The 16553-nt window shown below is 54.9% G+C and overlaps 1 protein-coding gene and 1 long non-coding RNA gene across 2 annotated transcripts in view; both read left to right on the top strand.

Annotated features, from left to right (window-relative positions):
* The first annotated feature begins 593 nt into the window (after window positions 1-593).
* Window positions 594-1594, top strand: LOC308595243. The gene is made up of 2 exons (XR_014011955.1): window positions 594-675; window positions 1275-1594. It is a non-coding gene; the product is annotated as an uncharacterized lncRNA (long non-coding RNA).
* A 1666-nt stretch (window positions 1595-3260) lies between these two features.
* Window positions 3261-16553, top strand: part of M1AP (meiosis 1 associated protein) — a 29071-nt gene continuing 15778 nt past the window's right edge. The window contains exons 1-6 of the mRNA XM_081207540.1: window positions 3261-3405; window positions 3593-3631; window positions 5233-5314; window positions 8433-8730; window positions 10158-10343; window positions 11135-11330. Coding sequence (XP_081063666.1) covers window positions 3321-3405; window positions 3593-3631; window positions 5233-5314; window positions 8433-8730; window positions 10158-10343; window positions 11135-11330 — 886 coding nt within the window. The 5' untranslated portion in view covers window positions 3261-3320. The remainder of the gene's footprint in view (window positions 3406-3592; window positions 3632-5232; window positions 5315-8432; window positions 8731-10157; window positions 10344-11134; window positions 11331-16553) is intronic.

The following is a 16553-nucleotide window of genomic DNA, read 5'->3' as shown; positions in this document are numbered from 1 at the left end:
GAGTACATCAAAGTTTTCAAAATCATATTATAAAAAAGCAATATTTAAAGTTTGGGAGAAGTATAAAGGAATACTAGAACAAAAAGCACCATGGTGGCTTTATCCACTAGAGGCAATATCGGGGGGGGGGGGGAGATAAATATGGGCTACGTACAGAGAGTTAATAGAATCAGAAAGTCAATTAAAATTGAAATAATTTAACAAAGAGAGAATGTAACAGATTGGTTACAATATTTACAGTTAAATGAAATATTTAAGAATCATAAAAAGATAGGATTTCAATTTTTCAGAGATAAATAATAGAAAATGATATAAAGTTAATATCAAAAATGTACAATCTGTTGCTAAAATGGGAAACAAAAGATGAAGAGGTTAAATCAGTTATGATTAATTGGGCACAAGATGTGGGACACAATATTCAGATGGAGGAATGGGAAAAATTATGGAAGAATTAGTTTAAATTTACAGCATGTGTGGCGATTAAAGAAAATTATATGAAATTGATGTATAGATGGTACTTAACTAGCAAAAATGTATAAAACTAAGGAAAGCAAGTGTTAGAAATGTAAAATAACAGAAGGGACTTTTTTCCACATGTGGTGGGATTGTAAAATTATAAAGAAATATTGGGAAATGATTTATAATGAACTGAAGAAGATGTTTAAAATAAACTTTGTTTTGTTACGGAAGGGGGGGGCATGTCTTCTTCACTACAATATATTTGCTCAATTTCTCTAGGACTCCATCACCCCTCCCCTGTCCTCCATAATCTCTCAAGTAATCCAGTCAAAATCACTCTGCCAAACCTTTCCTCTGGGCAATGCCAGGTGACAGACTACGTGTACATGGACCATTGTCTTCTCAGGATGTGCTTATCTGCGCATATCTCCAGCTCTGCATATTCCCCCCTCCCTCCTCCATATCTCCAGCCCTCTGCATATTCCCCCCTCCCTCCTCCATATCTCCAGCCCTCTGCATATTCACCCCTCCCTCCTCCATATGTTAATCTGTGTAACCCAACCTCTTAATGTATTCATGATGTAACTGGGATGTATTTTGCACTGTATTCTGGGACATGGAGGGAGTTTCAAAAGTTCATGTCACCCCTTTCTGGCTGTTCAATCTCGCCTTGAACCTGTTGTGCAATAAACTTGGATCTTCTGCAGTTTGCTCCTGCGTCCGGCTGAGCTCATTTTCTTCCGCAGGGACCCACGGACTTAGTCCGATGAGCTGGGTGGCAGAGTAACCCCGCACCCAGATTTTAGCCACAACAGTTTTAAAAAAAATCCAAAAGCTTTCCTACTAGGTATTACAGAAGTGGACTTACCAAAAGCACAACATTATTTATTTATGTATGCAACTACCGCCAATACTTTGGCCACCTCATGAGAAGAGAAGACTCCCTGGAAAAGACCCTGATGTTGGGAAAGATGGAGGGCACAAGGAGAAGGGGACAACAGAGGACGAGATGGTTGGATGGTGTTCTTGAAGCTACAAACATGAGTCTGACCAAACTGCGGGAGGCAGTGGAAGACAGGAGTGCCTGGCGTGCTCTGGTCCAGGGGGTCACAAAGAGTCGGACACGACTAAACAACAACAACCGCCACACGGACATTACTAGCACAACTTTGGAAAGAAGAAGGTGCCCTAACTAAAGAAGATTGGCAAGTTAAATGGCAACACTGACAGTGAAACTAAGAAACAGAGACGACAATGAATTTAAGGAAGAATGGAAGATGTTTATTGCATATATGCAGAAGCATTGTACACGGGTAAATACATTAGCAGGGTTTTAAAAGTACTTGTAATTTCAGAATGAATGAACAATAGTGATTTAAATAAATTATAAATTTAATAATGGACATGCAGTATATCGACAAATAATGGAACCAGGGAAGGGACTAGAGGGAAATCAATTTGTTTTGTTTTATTGTGGTGGTGGTGTTGTTGTTGTTAGGAAAACCAATAAAATATTCTTTTTAAAAAGAAATGTCTAGCACTCAGCTTAATACACATGGGTCTAGTATCCAGTTTCAACACTCCAAGCATTGATTACATTCTAACAGCTACTAGACCCAGGAATTTAGGGGAGTCTGGTACCCACAAACTCTTCATAATCTGGGGCCCAATGTGGGGGTGGTATCCAGGAACGCAGAGAAGAATCAAGTGCCAGTTGGCACTAGATCCAGGTTCCCTGCTTTGGCATTAAGTCTGACAACTCTTCAAAATCATTGGGGGGGGGGGTTAATTGTGTGTAAGAAATCTATTAATAATAATAATAATAATAATAATAATAATAATAATAATAATAATAATTTATTATTTATACCCCGCCCATCTGGCTGGGCCTCCCCAGCCACTCTGGGCGTCTTCTATAAAAATCCTTTTTATGGCGGATTCCATTAAAAATCCTTTTGAAAGCAGCAGCGCTCTCCATGACTGGCCCTCAGTGACTGGGTGCCTTTTGGTGTCCAGGGTGGGGTTTTTTTCCTGAAGGACTATTGTATTTTAATATTTTGTTGGGAACCCAGCCAGATAGGTGGGGTATAAATTCATTATTATTATTGGCGATTTGGTGGGTGATTGTTGGCTGCCGTGTGTTGGCTGTTGCTGCCACAATCGGGCGTTCGATATCCGGCTGCTGTTGGCGAGCGGGAAGACGCTTCCTGTGTGTTCGGCGTCGCGAGCGAATCTGAGCGTTTTCCGTTCTGGTTAGTGATTTTCTGCATCCCCCCCCCCCCCAAGAAGCTCAAGAAATCTTGGCAACCTCCCCCCCAAAAAAGCTCAACAACTATGGGCCATCTCCCCCCATTTCCTTTAATTTGAGTCCCCCAAAAGAAGGGGCGTCTTATACAAGGGGGTGTTATCCATGGAAAAATACGGTATGTCGCAAAAATTAGGGTGTGCGTTTAGATTTGCGTAAATATGGTATTCTTATTCTTTTCATTTGTTCAAGGTATCAAGAAACCGCAGGCATAAAACACGCATGACCTGAGATGAGAAGCATCGTAAATGGACAGCTTTCACAGGGACAGACTAGATGGGAGCGGCAGGCCCAGGCGCCTGACGGGGGGAGGAGGAGGAGGAGGCCCAGACCAGGCTGGGGCCTTGCCTGCCCTCCTGCCCCGGGGAGGGGGCACCCCCAATTGGCCCCCGGGGCAGCAAGAGGACAAGGCCCTGCCCTGAAGGGGGGCAGCTGGGGGCCATTTTGCCGCTGGAGCCGCAACTCCCCGCCAAGGTCTCCTGCCTCGTCTGGGCTGGGGGTGGCTGGGCCTTGTCTTGGGGGCAGAGCAGGGAGAAGCCGCTTTGTCGTCCTCCCCATGTCTGCCCCCCCCCCAGTAGACACAGCGGCTGGCCCCCAGCCCTCAAGCGGTGAAGGCCACGTCAGCCCCCCTGCGCCTGGTGGTGAGAAAGGCCTCCCCTCCCCTGGGGAAGCCACTGGCCTGCTCTAGTCAGCCCCCCCCCCCGCACGCCAGGCACCATCTCCTGAATGTCTGGTGGGGGGCACTCAGGAGCCCCCTTTGCCTGGGCTGGGAGTGGCCTTTGCCTGCCCGCCTCTGACTCGGTCTCTCCTCTCTTCTCTCCATTCCAGGCCTGCTTTGGGCCGAGAGGCTTTTCCTTTGTGTAACAGGTAGGATGATGGGGGACTTCTGCGCACGTGGGGAAGGCAGGTTGGAGGGAAGTTTCCCCCGTCTGAGGCCAAAATGGGAGCCACTGGCATGCGTGAGAAGCCCCCTTTTCCTGCGAACAATGCACCTCTCTCCTGGCTGACAACTCTTCTTGCAGCTGGAGGCTCCATCTACTTGCTGATTAACAAAGAAGCAGATATGCTGGAATTTGGCAGCAGCCCTTCTGCTTTGCACCCGGGGCGCGTTACATCAGAAACAGTCAGTGTGGGGCAGAGTGTGGGACCAGGAGCTGGGAGAACAGGGTGCAAATGCCCACTCAGCTATGAGCCTTGGGGCAGGTACGGTCTCTTAGACTTGCCCCATCTCTCAGGGTTGTTGTGAGGATCGTGTCCCATGGGGAGAGTCATGCATGCAACCTTGAGCTCTTTGGAGGAAAAGTGGTATGTAGATAGGAACAAACTGGGAGGAAGAAGAAGGAAGAGAGAGAGAGAAAGTACAGTGCAAGTCCCGTAAGCCAGGACAAGCGGCTTGGGCAGCCCTGGGGAACAGCCTCCCGAGGTGACCTCCTAGGGGCCAGAGCTTGCACAACTTGGCTGGGGCTTGTTTTCTGACCTGCTGCGGTTGTGGCCATGGCCTGGACGCCTGCTTGGCAGCAGAGGCCACAGAACTGCAGCAGCCAGACAAGAAGTTGGTGGGGAGCACACACCCCTCAAATCTTGGGCCGGGCAATCCATCTAGCGCCAGTCCCCTCCCGTGAAACTGGGCACATCTTCAGTCTGTTGAACTATTACCTTAATCTGCTGGCTTTTGCTCTGCCTTTGATGGTGAGATAAAAGGGTTGCATCTACCAGCTTGTAAAGGCACATCCAGAATATGTTCAGACAGCTTTTTGTTAACCTTCTCTTGGGCTAACTCCAGAATTAGGGCCTGTTAAATAACCCACTAGAAGGCAAATTAGACAGTGCTTCCCTGAGTCCTGACTAGGCCTTCCACAGAACTGGCCTTCCCGTCCACTGCAAGAGCAAGAGCCTCTGGACTTGCCTGGTTGTTGGGAACATGGGCCTTGCCCGGCTGCCTCATCTTGTTTGGCTGGTCAAGGGTTTGGTCCCCAAGAGTGGCCAGTTCAATGGCCCTGCGAAGCTCACTAACAGGGTGTGAGGCCCATTTCCTAACATCTAACTAACCCCTTCCCCCTACCTCCCAGGCCCTGTAGCTGATCCTAAGCATGTATAACTGAAACCCTGTTCCTCTCCTTCCTCTGTTTTCTCCCCTCTGTCAAGTTTTAAATCATAAGCCCCTTGGGACAGGGACCTGTACTCTGTAAAGTGTCATTCATACTGATGGCACCATATAAACAAACAATCAGAGACTTTTAGAGTTGGAAGGGACCCCAAGGGTCATCAAGTCTGACCCTCATTTGCCGAACTCCAGTCTGCAGGAGCCTCACCTGTTCTCTAACAATTCCCGAAGATTATAGGCAGAGGCTCTGATAGTACACCAGCAAGCTCCTTTCACACCCTTGTGTGCAGCTCATCAGGCCCTGGAGATCTGAATTAATTCAAAAGAGCTAGGTGTTCCCTGACCACCTCTTTCCCTGTCTTAGGCAGCAGCTCCCTCCTTGCGGTGTTTATTCTGTTATCACCAGGTTGGGCTCTGCTCTCGTTTTGGGCGAAGACACAGGCAAAGTAGGTGTTGACCAGTTCTGCCTTTCCTCTGTCCCCAACAGTATTTCTCCATCTTCTCCACACAGAGGACCTACTACGTACTTGCTTGTTCTTCCTCTTGCTTTGAACATAGCTGAAAAACCCCGTATTATTTTTAACCTCTCTCGCAGGATTGAGTGCTCTCTGAGCTTTAAGCTGCCTGACCAGGGAGAACGGCTAAATCGCAGGACATCCTAGCAAAGCGGTTGACAACACAGTTTGCCCGCTGCTGCCTCTGCCCCCCAGTAGTCAAAGGCGCAACCTCTTCCTCCTGCCTCAGGAGGCGCCCCTTTGCTCTTGCAGCCCTGGGTCTCCCTGGCCTGGTGCGCTTCAGCCAGAGCAAAAGGCTGCAGCTTCTCGAGGCCCTTCTGCATTCTCCAGAACCCTTTTCTGGAGGACTAAAACATTACAGACATTAGTTACAGGTAGGTAGCCGTGTTGGTCTGCCGCAGGTATCTGAAGACATGTGCATGCGCACGGAAGCTCATACCAATAACAAACTTAGTTGGTCTCTAATGTGCTACTGGAAGGAATTTTTTTTATTTTGTTTCATTTACGGACATTGTTTATCTAAGTTTTGCACAGAGTAGACTTACTAAAAGTAATGGACCTACCTTAGTCACATTAATTTCAGTGGGTCTACTTTGAGTAAAACTTTGTTGACTACCACCCTAGTATTATAAGAATGTTATATTATTACCGCACCCTGGTAGCACATTTCTAGTGTTCTCCTAGCCCTGGCCCACTTGTTTTTCTCCCCATCTTTGCTCTCTTGCATCCCAGGAGCAGCTGCTTCCATGATTCCAACTCAGCTTTGCCCAGCCAGCCAGGAAGTGAAGTGCTCCGGTCCAGGCCTGGAGCTCCACCCTGCTGCCACGCTGCTCCCCTCCCTGCCCCCCACCTGTGCCCTGGAGTCCTTCTTTGTGCTCATTGGTTCGCCTGTCAGCTCAGCTCCAGGTGCGCTGAGCAGGTGGTGACTGGGTCCCCTCCTCCCTCCTGCTCCCCCCTTGTGCCTCTGACACTCCACTTTCTCTCGAAGGCTGCTGCTCTCCTTGCGAGGATTCCTGTGGATCCTTCCATTTGTGCAGCTGGTGCATTGAGTAGGTGCCTTCGGTTGCCACCCTGTCACCCAGTGTCACCCAGTCCTTGAGGCACCTCTCTGGGGGGGGTGCTGCATATTGAGGGGGGGGGGAGTTGGTGACTCTCAGGCTCCACTCTCAATCAAGCCCCAAAGCCGCTCAGCCCACCTGCTGCTGCTGCTGCTGCTGCACTGGAGGAAGAGATCTCTTTATCGCCTGTGATCTCATTTGACCAGAGTAATAAGAGTCTTCCTTTTGGGATGATGTAGCTTCCCCCCCCCATAGCTTTCTAGATGGAATGAAGGATATATAATTGAAGGGCAAGTCCCAGGCTGTAGCCAGCCGCTGGGCGGGGGGGGGGGGGGTGTCTGCGAAGGCAGCCTGTGTTGCTCATGCAAGAGCAGTCCAGGCTGGCCGCCAGCCCTTCTCTAATGAAGCCACTTAGAATGAGCCTAATCCTGAGTCCCTGCCAAGAATGCCACTCTCTTCCTCCCCTGTCCCTGCCAGGCTGCTCAAGGCCGCCCTGTGGGGCAGATCTGCTCTGCCTCTGCTGCCCTGCCCTGCCCTGGGGCTGCAGCCATCCCTTCTCTGCCAGTTTAATCAGCCCTGGACAGAGTGACCCCCCCCCCCCATTTCACCTGACTGCGCTTGCCGTGGGGGAATTGCCCTCCTGCCACTGGCGTTAATGAAAAGGAGTGGGGGATGTTCTCCTGTGTGTCTTGCCTCTCTTTGAACATGGTCAGGATACTCCCGATTGTCTAAAACAGGCCAGCAGCAGCGTCTGGCTGACAGGGTCACACCATGCTGCCAGCGCTGCTTTCCCAAGGTGTCCTTGCCAGTTAATTTTTGCATTTTTAGTGATCTTTCACGGGGCATAAAGACCACTTCTGGAAATGTAGTGGAACTTTAGCACTCAATTCAGGGCTAGTTTTTTCCAGAAAGAAACAATCTGTTTGCAACCCTGTTAATAATGGGGGAAATCCCGTTGCTGGGCCCGACTCAAAGTGCTGCTATTACCCTTTAAGGCCCCCAAAGGCTTGAGGCCGGGGCAGCTGAAGGGTCAAGGCCCTTTTCTGGATGTGGGGGAAGGAGAAGGTTCCTTGAGCAAGACTCTCTTCAGTTTTGTGTCCCGTCCCCCCAGCGAGGCTCTCCTGAGGCCCACGCCATAGCCTTTTTCTGCACCAGCTAAAGACGTTTTCATTTCCTCAGACATGTCATTCTCTTTAGCCTCTTCGGCGCTCGTGAGATCCCACATCCTGATATTGCTCTCTCTGGCCGGCTTGGGGTTAGTTTGCTTTTAGATTTCACATTTGTGTTTTATTATTTGGTAGTCTTTTCATTTTTACTGTAAATGGCAGAGAGCCTTTGTTATTGGGCAATGTATCAGTATTGCAGGAGAGTAAATAAGCCTTAAGAAGAGAACTTGGGGGGCAGCATGGGGCAAGGAAGGTGTGTCCAGTGCTCTTGAGCCTCACGCCCCCCCCCCCAGACGCCTCCCAGAGATCCCTGTCAAGCTGGTGAGAAACTGGCTGGCTAGGCAAGACTCTCTGAACACAGAGATGAAGCAGAACCGACAGCCGGCTGCTCTCCACCTTGACTCACCTTGACTCCTGCTGCCAACTGGGGGCTAGGCCTGCGGTGCCAGGATGCGGCTGCGGCAGCAGCATGGAGGGCCTTGGAATGTGACAGGGATGCCCCACATTCCCCGGAGTCTCCCTGGGGGCCTTGCCTCCCTAGCAGGAGGAAGGTGGGCTGCCCTCTGTCCCTGAACAAGGAAGCCACTCACCCTTTGGGCCACAGTCCTGCCTGCCTGCCTCCAGACCCAGAGTTGGCGTGGGCACAGGAAGAAGGCCTGGGAGCTTGGGGGAGGCAGAGAGGGGTGGGCATGGCCGCAATGGACTGCTTTGCATCTGCTGCCCTCTCCACCCCCTATTTGTTGGTGATGGGGGGTCTTTTCCCAGTGGGGGGGTTGGTGCTGGTGGGTGAGGAAAGCACATTCATTCTAGCTCTCCCCTCTTCAGAGGCAGCCGCAAGCTCTGTTTCCCTTGGACCACCATGAGTTCTGGACCGCGAGGAGGCAGCAGAGATGGCGCTGGCAAAGGCCTGGCTGGAGCTGGGGCCGCCTCTCACTCCTGGCAGCCCCCTCACATCCTGGTGGTGGAGGCCCACCCCTCCCACTGGGCCCACACCTGCCACAAGCTCTGCGATGCCCTGGAAAACGTCTTCTCTCTGGCCTGCAGTCTGGCGGGTCCACCCCGCATCCCTCTGCTCAGCCTCTACGTGGTCCAGAGCCAGCAGGAGTGCCTTCTGCCCTTTGTGGTGAGTGAGTGCTGCTGGGGGGCACAGTGAGCAGCTGGGGGGAGGCATCTCTCTGAAGGGGGCATCTCTGCTGGTCTGTCCATGCAGAGTCCTCGTCCTGCTCCTTGGCTTGCCATCCCAGCACACGCCAGCCATGTTAAAGGGCTCCAGACGCCCACTTTCAAGGGGCCTCGTGCCATGGAGGGCTCCTTTGTGTTTTCTGGAGGGGTAAAATGGAGCAGCTTCAGGCGGCAGCACTTCTGGGCAGAAGGGGCAGCTTGGAAGAAGCTCACCTCAGAAATGGTGCTGCAGAGCTGGAAAAGGTCCAGGAAGGGGCAGCCAAAGCGGGAATGGAGCGACTCCCCAAGAAGGAGCAATGGCAGCACTGGGTGTGTGTGTGTGTGTGTGTTATGTTACAGAAAAGGTGCGTAAAAAGGGACAGAATAGAAGTGTGTGCAATGCTGCACTTCCTGGAGAATGTGAGGAGCTTTTTCTCCCTCTCTCGTAATGGCCAATCCAGTGATCCTGAATGGTGGAAGGTTCAGGACAGAGAAAGAAAGTGCTTTTCCATGCAAAGTGTCGTTAGACTATGGAACTCCTTCCCACAGGAGGCACCAATGGCTTTAAAAGCAGATTAGACAAATGCATGGAGCATAAGGCGATCTGTGGCTCTGCCTCCTATGTCTGGGGTTGGATGCTTCCAAATGCGGCTCGGAGTGCCAGTGGGGGAGCCCTGCTGTTGCGCTCATGTCCTGCTTGGGGGCTTCCCTTGCTTGGCCAGTTGGCAGCCAGTGAGAACAGGGCGCTGGGCTGGTGGGCCTCCTTGCGCCTGAGCCAGCAGCCAGGCACCTCTGAGGGCATTGCCCTGCTCTTGCTACAGACCTCCCCCTCCAGAAAACTCTTCAGCTGTCCCCAAAGCCAAGAGGACCCCTCATTCCTCTGGAGGAGCTGAGCCTCAGAGAAGCTGGCCACCTTCGTCCCGAGCAGACAAGGCAGTTGTCTCCTTGCATGGCTCCTGCAGCAGACTCCCAGAGTGCCTGGGCTGGGCTGGGCTGCAGCTCATTCCTGGCCAAGCATGTCTAGACTCGGGTGTCTCCTGCCCACAGAGGGGCTCATTAACTCAGGCTAACTGGCAGCGAAACTGCGCTCAGCACCCTGGCTGTGTCTCTGCCTTGGCCCCCGGCCATGATGCCCAGCAACAGCCCCAGCAGCTGCATCTCGTGGGAGGGGCTTTCCAATGCCCAATGTGTCCCACTTCATGCCCATCCCAGAGACCAGGGGAGCAGGCAGAAGCTGTGGGCAGAGTGCCGGGCCAGGGCAGGGTCTTCCTCCTGGGAAAGGAGACGAGAAGCAGCTATTTGCCCCCCCCCGCCCCAGGGGTGAGCACCCCTCACAGGGGAGGCATTGGGCCCTTGCTGAGGCACATCTCCTGCCCACTGTCGTTGCAGCCGGTGAGAGGGAGCTTCTCTCGGCTCCAGAGCTGCCTGGCGGAGCTGCGCGCCTTGCCCTCCGAGGGGGTCTTCCACCTCAAGGAGGACGCCATAGTCCAGGCCGTGCAGGATGGGCTCCAACAGTTCAAGCAGTACACGGGGCAAGGCATGGCGGGCGCCTCCCTGAGCAGCTCTTCCCTGGAGGTAAGAGGAGGCCAGACTGGGGAGGCCAGAGGGAGCCCCCCCCCCCGTCTGCTGCACACCAACTAGCAACTGCCCAATTAGGGAGGAGGGTCGCTGTTTCTCTCCACTTCCATCTCCCCCATCACCTTCCAGCCAGGTTGGGGGTCTTCCACTGCAGGGGGTTAGACTAGATGATCTTCTGTGTCCCTATGAGATTTCTGCCCAAACATCTTTCCCCAAGCAGAAGCTGGCACAGAGGCACTAATAATAATAATAATAATAATAAGGGTAGTGGGCAGGAGCCTCTGGTGCCCTCCAGGACCACATCCATTCCTGAGTTGCCCCCTCTCTGCCTGCCTCTGCTGCAGCCTCCAGCAAGACGAGGAGGCCTTGCAAACCCACCTCTGCCATCCTGCAGGCAATACAAGGAGCTCTGCAAAGCCCAGTTTGCATGGAAAGAGCAAGTTGATTCCTTGCACAGAATCCCGCATGACAGGGGCCAGAATCCGGGGAGTGGCAGATTCCCTCTCGTGTGTCCCATTACTGCCAGGGATGTTCATGGCAGAGGGGCACTAGGAAGCCTGGGCAGATGGTTGGTGGCACTGCCATCTGTTGCTTCAAGAAGCTCAGGGCACATGTCCATCTATCCCTCCCCAAATTTATCCACTCAGCATCCTGGTGAGGTGCATTGAGCTGGACCAAGGTCACCCAGTGAGGTTCCTGGCTGAGCAGGGATCTGAAGCGCCCCCACCCCGCCCCGCCCCTCTGGGCTCCCCTCTGAGTCTCCGGCAGCCATGTGGCTTCTCTTCCAGATGACCGTCCTGACTGGCCAGCCCAGCGCCAAGGTGGCCAAGCAGCTGGAGGCTGGGCTGCAGGGCATTGACCTGGTCAGCCTCCGCCAGCTGCAGGTGGTGGAGGTCTCCACAAGGGGGCTGCAGGAGGCGCCTGAGGCTGCGGCGGAGGACGGAGAGGGAGCCACCCCCAGCAGCAGCAGCGGCAGCCGTGGGGGTAAGTGGCCCCCAACCTGTGGGATTTCAAATGACGCTTCCAAGCGGCCCCTCGCCTCCCGCTGGGATGCTCCTCTGGTGTCTGCTCCAGAGCAAGCGCCATTCATGCTCAAGGCTTCTGCCTCTGATTGGCGGTGAATGGCTGGCAAAGTGCCCCCTAAGTGCACAGGAAGTCAGTTTCTGTTCCCTGCGGGGCAGTGGGAAAGGTGGCGTTAATTCCTTGGGTCCTCTCATGGGTTTTTACATTTTCTTCTTTGGCTTTTACAGCACATTAAAATAAAATAAAGACAATGAAAGGATGCCACTAATTGAAGCCCACCCCCCCCCGACCAGGTGGGGAGGAGAAATTAACAGAAGAGGCTTGCCAGAGACCTGCGCTGGGACCTCCCAGGCTGCTCAGTTTTAGCAGAGAGCAGCTGGAGAGGAACCAGATGAATCTGGCTGGATTAGGAGGAATTTAGGTAATTGCGCCTGAGTGTCACCTGAAAGGGTGGCACTCAGGGCAGAGACGGGTTTCCCGGGGCATCCAGGGCTGCTCTTGGCTGAGACTTGGAGAGTCGGGAGAGCCAGTCGCAGATCTTGGTGCTCAGTGAATAATTCATGCCTCATCCCAAGCTCTGCTGAGGAGGAAGCACTTAGAGGCGGAGGAAGCCGCTTGGCCCAAAGGGGGAAACCTCTAATTAAAGGCGCGAGAGCCCAGGAAAGCCTCTGCGGCACTTGGCCTGCCCCTCTGGGCTGGCTGGCGCTGGCGCTGAATTTTAAGTGGGGGGAAATCACCACAAGTCAGATCTTGGGGGGGAAAGGCAGGAAACTGGCGCACAGCTGTGGGTTGGCACCAGCAGCGCCTGAAAGGGAGCCGGCAGGAGCCTCGGGAGGGCAAGAGCCAGGGCAGCTCTTTCTGCCCTGTGTGCAACCATCACACTGCCGGGTGCAAAGAGATTGTGAGAGGGCCGTGGGCCAGACAGGCCCCAGCAGAGGCGACCTGACTTGATGTGGAGAGACAAACGCACTCCCCACCCCAAGTCACCCTTTGGCCAGGCCGGCTGGCGGAAGGCCTTCTCTGGGGAAAGCCAAAGAAACCGCTGGGGACTTTTGGCTTTCAGTCTCACCCCCGATGCAGAAGGGAAAGCAGTGAAAGGGGCTGGGCTGTGCGTTGGGTCTGCTTCCTCCCCTCCCGTTCGGAGGTCTCTTGCTAGCTGCAGGGAGCCTTGGTCCACCTGGGTCTCTTGAGGAGCTGGAGTGTGGCTCCCTGACCGGACTGGGGCAGAGCTCTGCTGGATCAGAACCAAGGCCCGGCCAGTCTGCCCAGCCCCCACCCTGGCCCCCCAGATGCCCCTGGGAAGCCCCACAAAGTTCAGAGTGCCCCTGGTGCTGGAGGCAGCAAGTAGCAGATTCCAGGCTAGGGCTCCTAGGAAGGGAAGGGAAAAGAGACCGCCAATATCACAATGCACAGCCTCAGGAACGCCTGGCTCCAGGGGCCAGGATTTTTAGCAATGGCCTTCTGCTGCCCCCTAGTGGGCACGGCCACCCTGTCTCTGCCCTCGCTTGGGCTGCCGGCTCTTCCCTTTGCAGGGTGGCTGCCCCCTGGCTGGGCGCGGGAGGGCTGTGTGCCCCCTGCCTCCTCAGTGGGGCTGCTGGGGAGGGACAGATGGTGGCATCTGTCGTTCTTAATCCGGAGCCGCCTCCTTCTCAGGCGCAGATTTTGGCCCCCACCCCTTGCTGGCCTGATCCCCCTGCTCAGCCCGGATTAAGCCAGCCACCCTCCTTGAGCTGTGACTGGTCCTCTCTCTGTTGCTAACCAGGCAGGCAGGATTCCCACTTCTCCTTTCTCCCAGCCACCCACTTAGGGCTCTGCTTCCAGAGAGGGACAGGCTTCCTGCAGGGAGAGACCCCAGCCCCTGCGGGGTGCCTGTTTCTGAGCAGCAGTGGCCGGAACCATGGCCTCATCGTCTTGTATTCCTGCAGCAGCAGCTGGTGGGCCTCGCCCCCAGTGCCCAGGGGGTGTCTGCACTGGGGGACGAGGTGGGACAAGGTCACCCTGGTCCCACAGATCCCCATCACCTCTGCTGGAGACTTTCCCCCTGCAAGGAGCTTCGCCAGCAGAGATGCGAGTCCCAGGCAGGGTCTCTGCTGGACTTGAAATTGTCCTTAGATACACAGTGGTCTTATGTGTTCTTCTTGTCTTGTGAAACCATTTGTCAGAACTGCTTCAAGATCCTAGCTCACAGAGGATCACGCTAGCCAGCGGTCATTAAGTAAAAGTCTTTATTGAGTTACAGTTTCCATTCTCAAGCTTCTGCGTGCAACTCTACGTCTAATGGCTAGATCGGCGAAGCTCCGTCTGAGTCTCCGCCCCTTGTGCACCAACTTAATATCCTAGCCCTGCTCCACCTTTTCCGCCTGACTGCTCTCCTCTGGGTCCCTCTGCCCCCCGGGGTCTCTTCCTTCCGGGATTCTTCTGACGCCGACCCCCCGGAACTCCCTGTCTCCTTGCGCCGGGCTTTAGGACCTGGCTCCCTTTCCTGGCTGCCTACTGCGTCACTTTCCTGTGCATTTGAACTTGGCGCGCGCGCCCAACCTTCCACTTTCCGTCTGACCGTTTCTTCGCTCCCCGATGGAGGTGTGGCCACTCCTGACTCGTGCCCTCCCCCCTGTTGCGAGCTGCCAGCGCTTGATCTCTGGCGCTCTTCCTCTTCCCTGCTCTCTGGCTGTGACGCTGGTCCCGATTTCCAACTGCTCTCCTCTGAGTCCCCTCTGGCTCTATCTTCCTGGGGTGTCCCCCTAGGCTCCCCCCTTGCCCTGGCCACTGGCGCTCCTTTCTGTGAATCTTCTGATTCACTGGAAAGACTCGGAGATCTCGGGTCGTCGTCATCACTCATCTTTTCTTCTGCCTCCTCCCCCTCGCTCTCTGTTTCCTCCCTTGCCCTTGCCTCTGCTCCTGAACCCCTGACATCCATCCCCCCCTCGAAGCCCCCCATTCCCCCCTCCCCTCCTTCCGGTGCGGGAACTGGGTGCTGCTGTGTCAGAGGAACGAACGTCGGATACAGTTCGCTTCCCGTGGCGGGCCTCCATCTGAAGTCTCCCGGTTCTTCCTCCCTGCTCTCGTCGACGACGGTCACCTCCACTTGCATCTCTGTGCCGCCGTGCTCGAAACCAGGGTCGTCCCCGAAAAAGTCCATGTCCGTCTCTCCCTCACTTCCTCCTGGCGGCGTTGCTCGTCCTGGACCCTCCAGCCACTTCCTGCGCCACTGCTCCTCTGGTCTATCGTCCCACCAATACGAGGGTTCTGAGGCAGATCCCGAGGGTGACCCCTCCGGGGAACGGGCGTCTCGTATCGGGTCCTCGTCCGAGTCGAACCCCCGGAACGTGCTGGCAGAAAGCGTGGGCGTGAAAAGCCAGTCGTCGAAAAAGTCTGCTGGCATTGGTCTATGTGGGAAGAGGGCATGAAACTCGTCTTTGAGCAGAGGTTCGTCCAAGGCGTAGCCCGGCACCCAGCTGTTCGCACTGGCCGGGGTGCCCTCCTTGGCGAGAAGGTATTCCACCCCTTCTTCCCCCCATCTGGAGTCCAAAATCTCCGTGACTTCGTTGATGCGTTCCTCCTGTGCCACTCCCGCGTGCCCGGTTCCTTCTCTGAGCGGACTCGGTGCCGTTCCGGGTTCCTGAAACCTGTGCGGTGCCTTGTAGGGAGTGAGCACCGATCTGTGGAACACCGGATGCATTCTGGAACCCTCCGGAAGTGCCAGCCTGAAAGCCACCGGGTTGACCTGCTCTTCGACTTGGTAGGGCCCCAGTTGCTTATGCCCTAGTTTCTTCTTGGCCAACGACCTGGCCGGCACTGCGTGGGCTGCTAACCAGACCCAGTCTCCCACATGGATCTCTTCGCCAACCCTTCTGTGTTTGTCCGCTTGCACCTTGTATGCATGTTTGGCCAGCTCCAGGTGCCGCCGCAGCTGATCGTGGACCTCCTGCAACTCCGACGCGAACGCATCTGCTGTCTGCGGCTCCCCCTCCCCCATTCTTTCCAGTCCCGGGAAGGTTCTGGGGTGCCTCCCGTTGTTGGCGAAGAACGGCGTGACCCCCGTGGACACGTGCTTCGTGTTGTTGTAGGCAAACTCGGCGAGCGGCAGGTAATCCACCCACGTCGCAGGCTGTTGATTCGCATAACATCTCAGGTACTGCTGCATGATGGCATTGACCCGCTCCGCCTGCCCGTTGGTCTGCGGGTGTCTCGCCGACGCCAGGTTGATCTTGACGTTCAGGAAGCCCATCAGCTTCTGCCAGAAATTTGAGATGAACTGTCGCCCCCGGTCGGACAGAATAGACCGTGGCAGACCGTGAACCTTGAACACGTGGTCTATGAACAGTTTGGCGGTTTGCTCCGCCGTGGCCACCTTAGCACACGGAATGAAATGTGCCATCTTGGAGAACAAGTCCACCACCACCAGCACGGCCGTCTTTCCCCTCGAGCTGGGCAGATCCGTGACAAAGTCCAGGGCCACTCTCTCCCATGGTTCGACCGGAGTTTGCAGCGGTTCCAACAGTCCGGCCGGCGGTTTGTGCACCGGTTTGGCCCTCTGGCAGGTGTCACACCTCGCCACGTAGTCCGCGACCTCCCCTCTCATTCCGGGCCACCAGAAGTCCCTGGCGACTAATTCCACCGTCTTCTCCTTGCCAAAGTGCCCGGCAGTGGGCGCGTCGTGCAGCTGCTGCAGTACCTTGGCGCGAAGTTCGTCTCCCGGCACGTAGATGGCCCCTTTACAAATGAGCAATCCATCTCTCAGCTGGAACTCGTCGGTCGCTGCCGTGCCCCTGTGCACCTCTGCCATCTTTGCTTGCGCGAAGGAGTCATCCTGCAACGCTCGTCGCACCGCCTCCAGGTCCACTGTTGCCGCAGCGCACGCCCACACCGTTGGTGCGAAGATGTGCATGGCGGCTGCTGGCTTGGCGTCCTCCAGATATTGTGGCTTACGAGAGAGAGCGTCCGCCATGATGTTGGTGTCCCCCGGGACGTACTCTATTCGGAAGTTGAAGTTCGCAAAGAACTCAGCCCAACGTATCTGCCTTTGGTTCAGGAACTGTGCCGTGCGCCAGTGCTCCAGATTCTTGTGGTCCGTGCAGACCTGCACCGTGTGCTTGGCTCCGATCAGGATCAGGAAGTGCCTCCACGCCTTGAATGCAGCATGAATGGCGAGCAACTCCCTGTCCCAGATGGTGTAGTTCTGCT

Source organism: Podarcis bocagei (genome assembly GCF_964188305.1).
Source record: "Podarcis bocagei genome assembly, chromosome: 9".
Taxonomy (NCBI): Eukaryota; Metazoa; Chordata; class Lepidosauria; order Squamata; family Lacertidae; genus Podarcis; species Podarcis bocagei.
The sequence above is the reverse complement of the archived record's forward strand: the minus strand, read 5'-3'. Positions and strand labels throughout refer to the sequence as shown.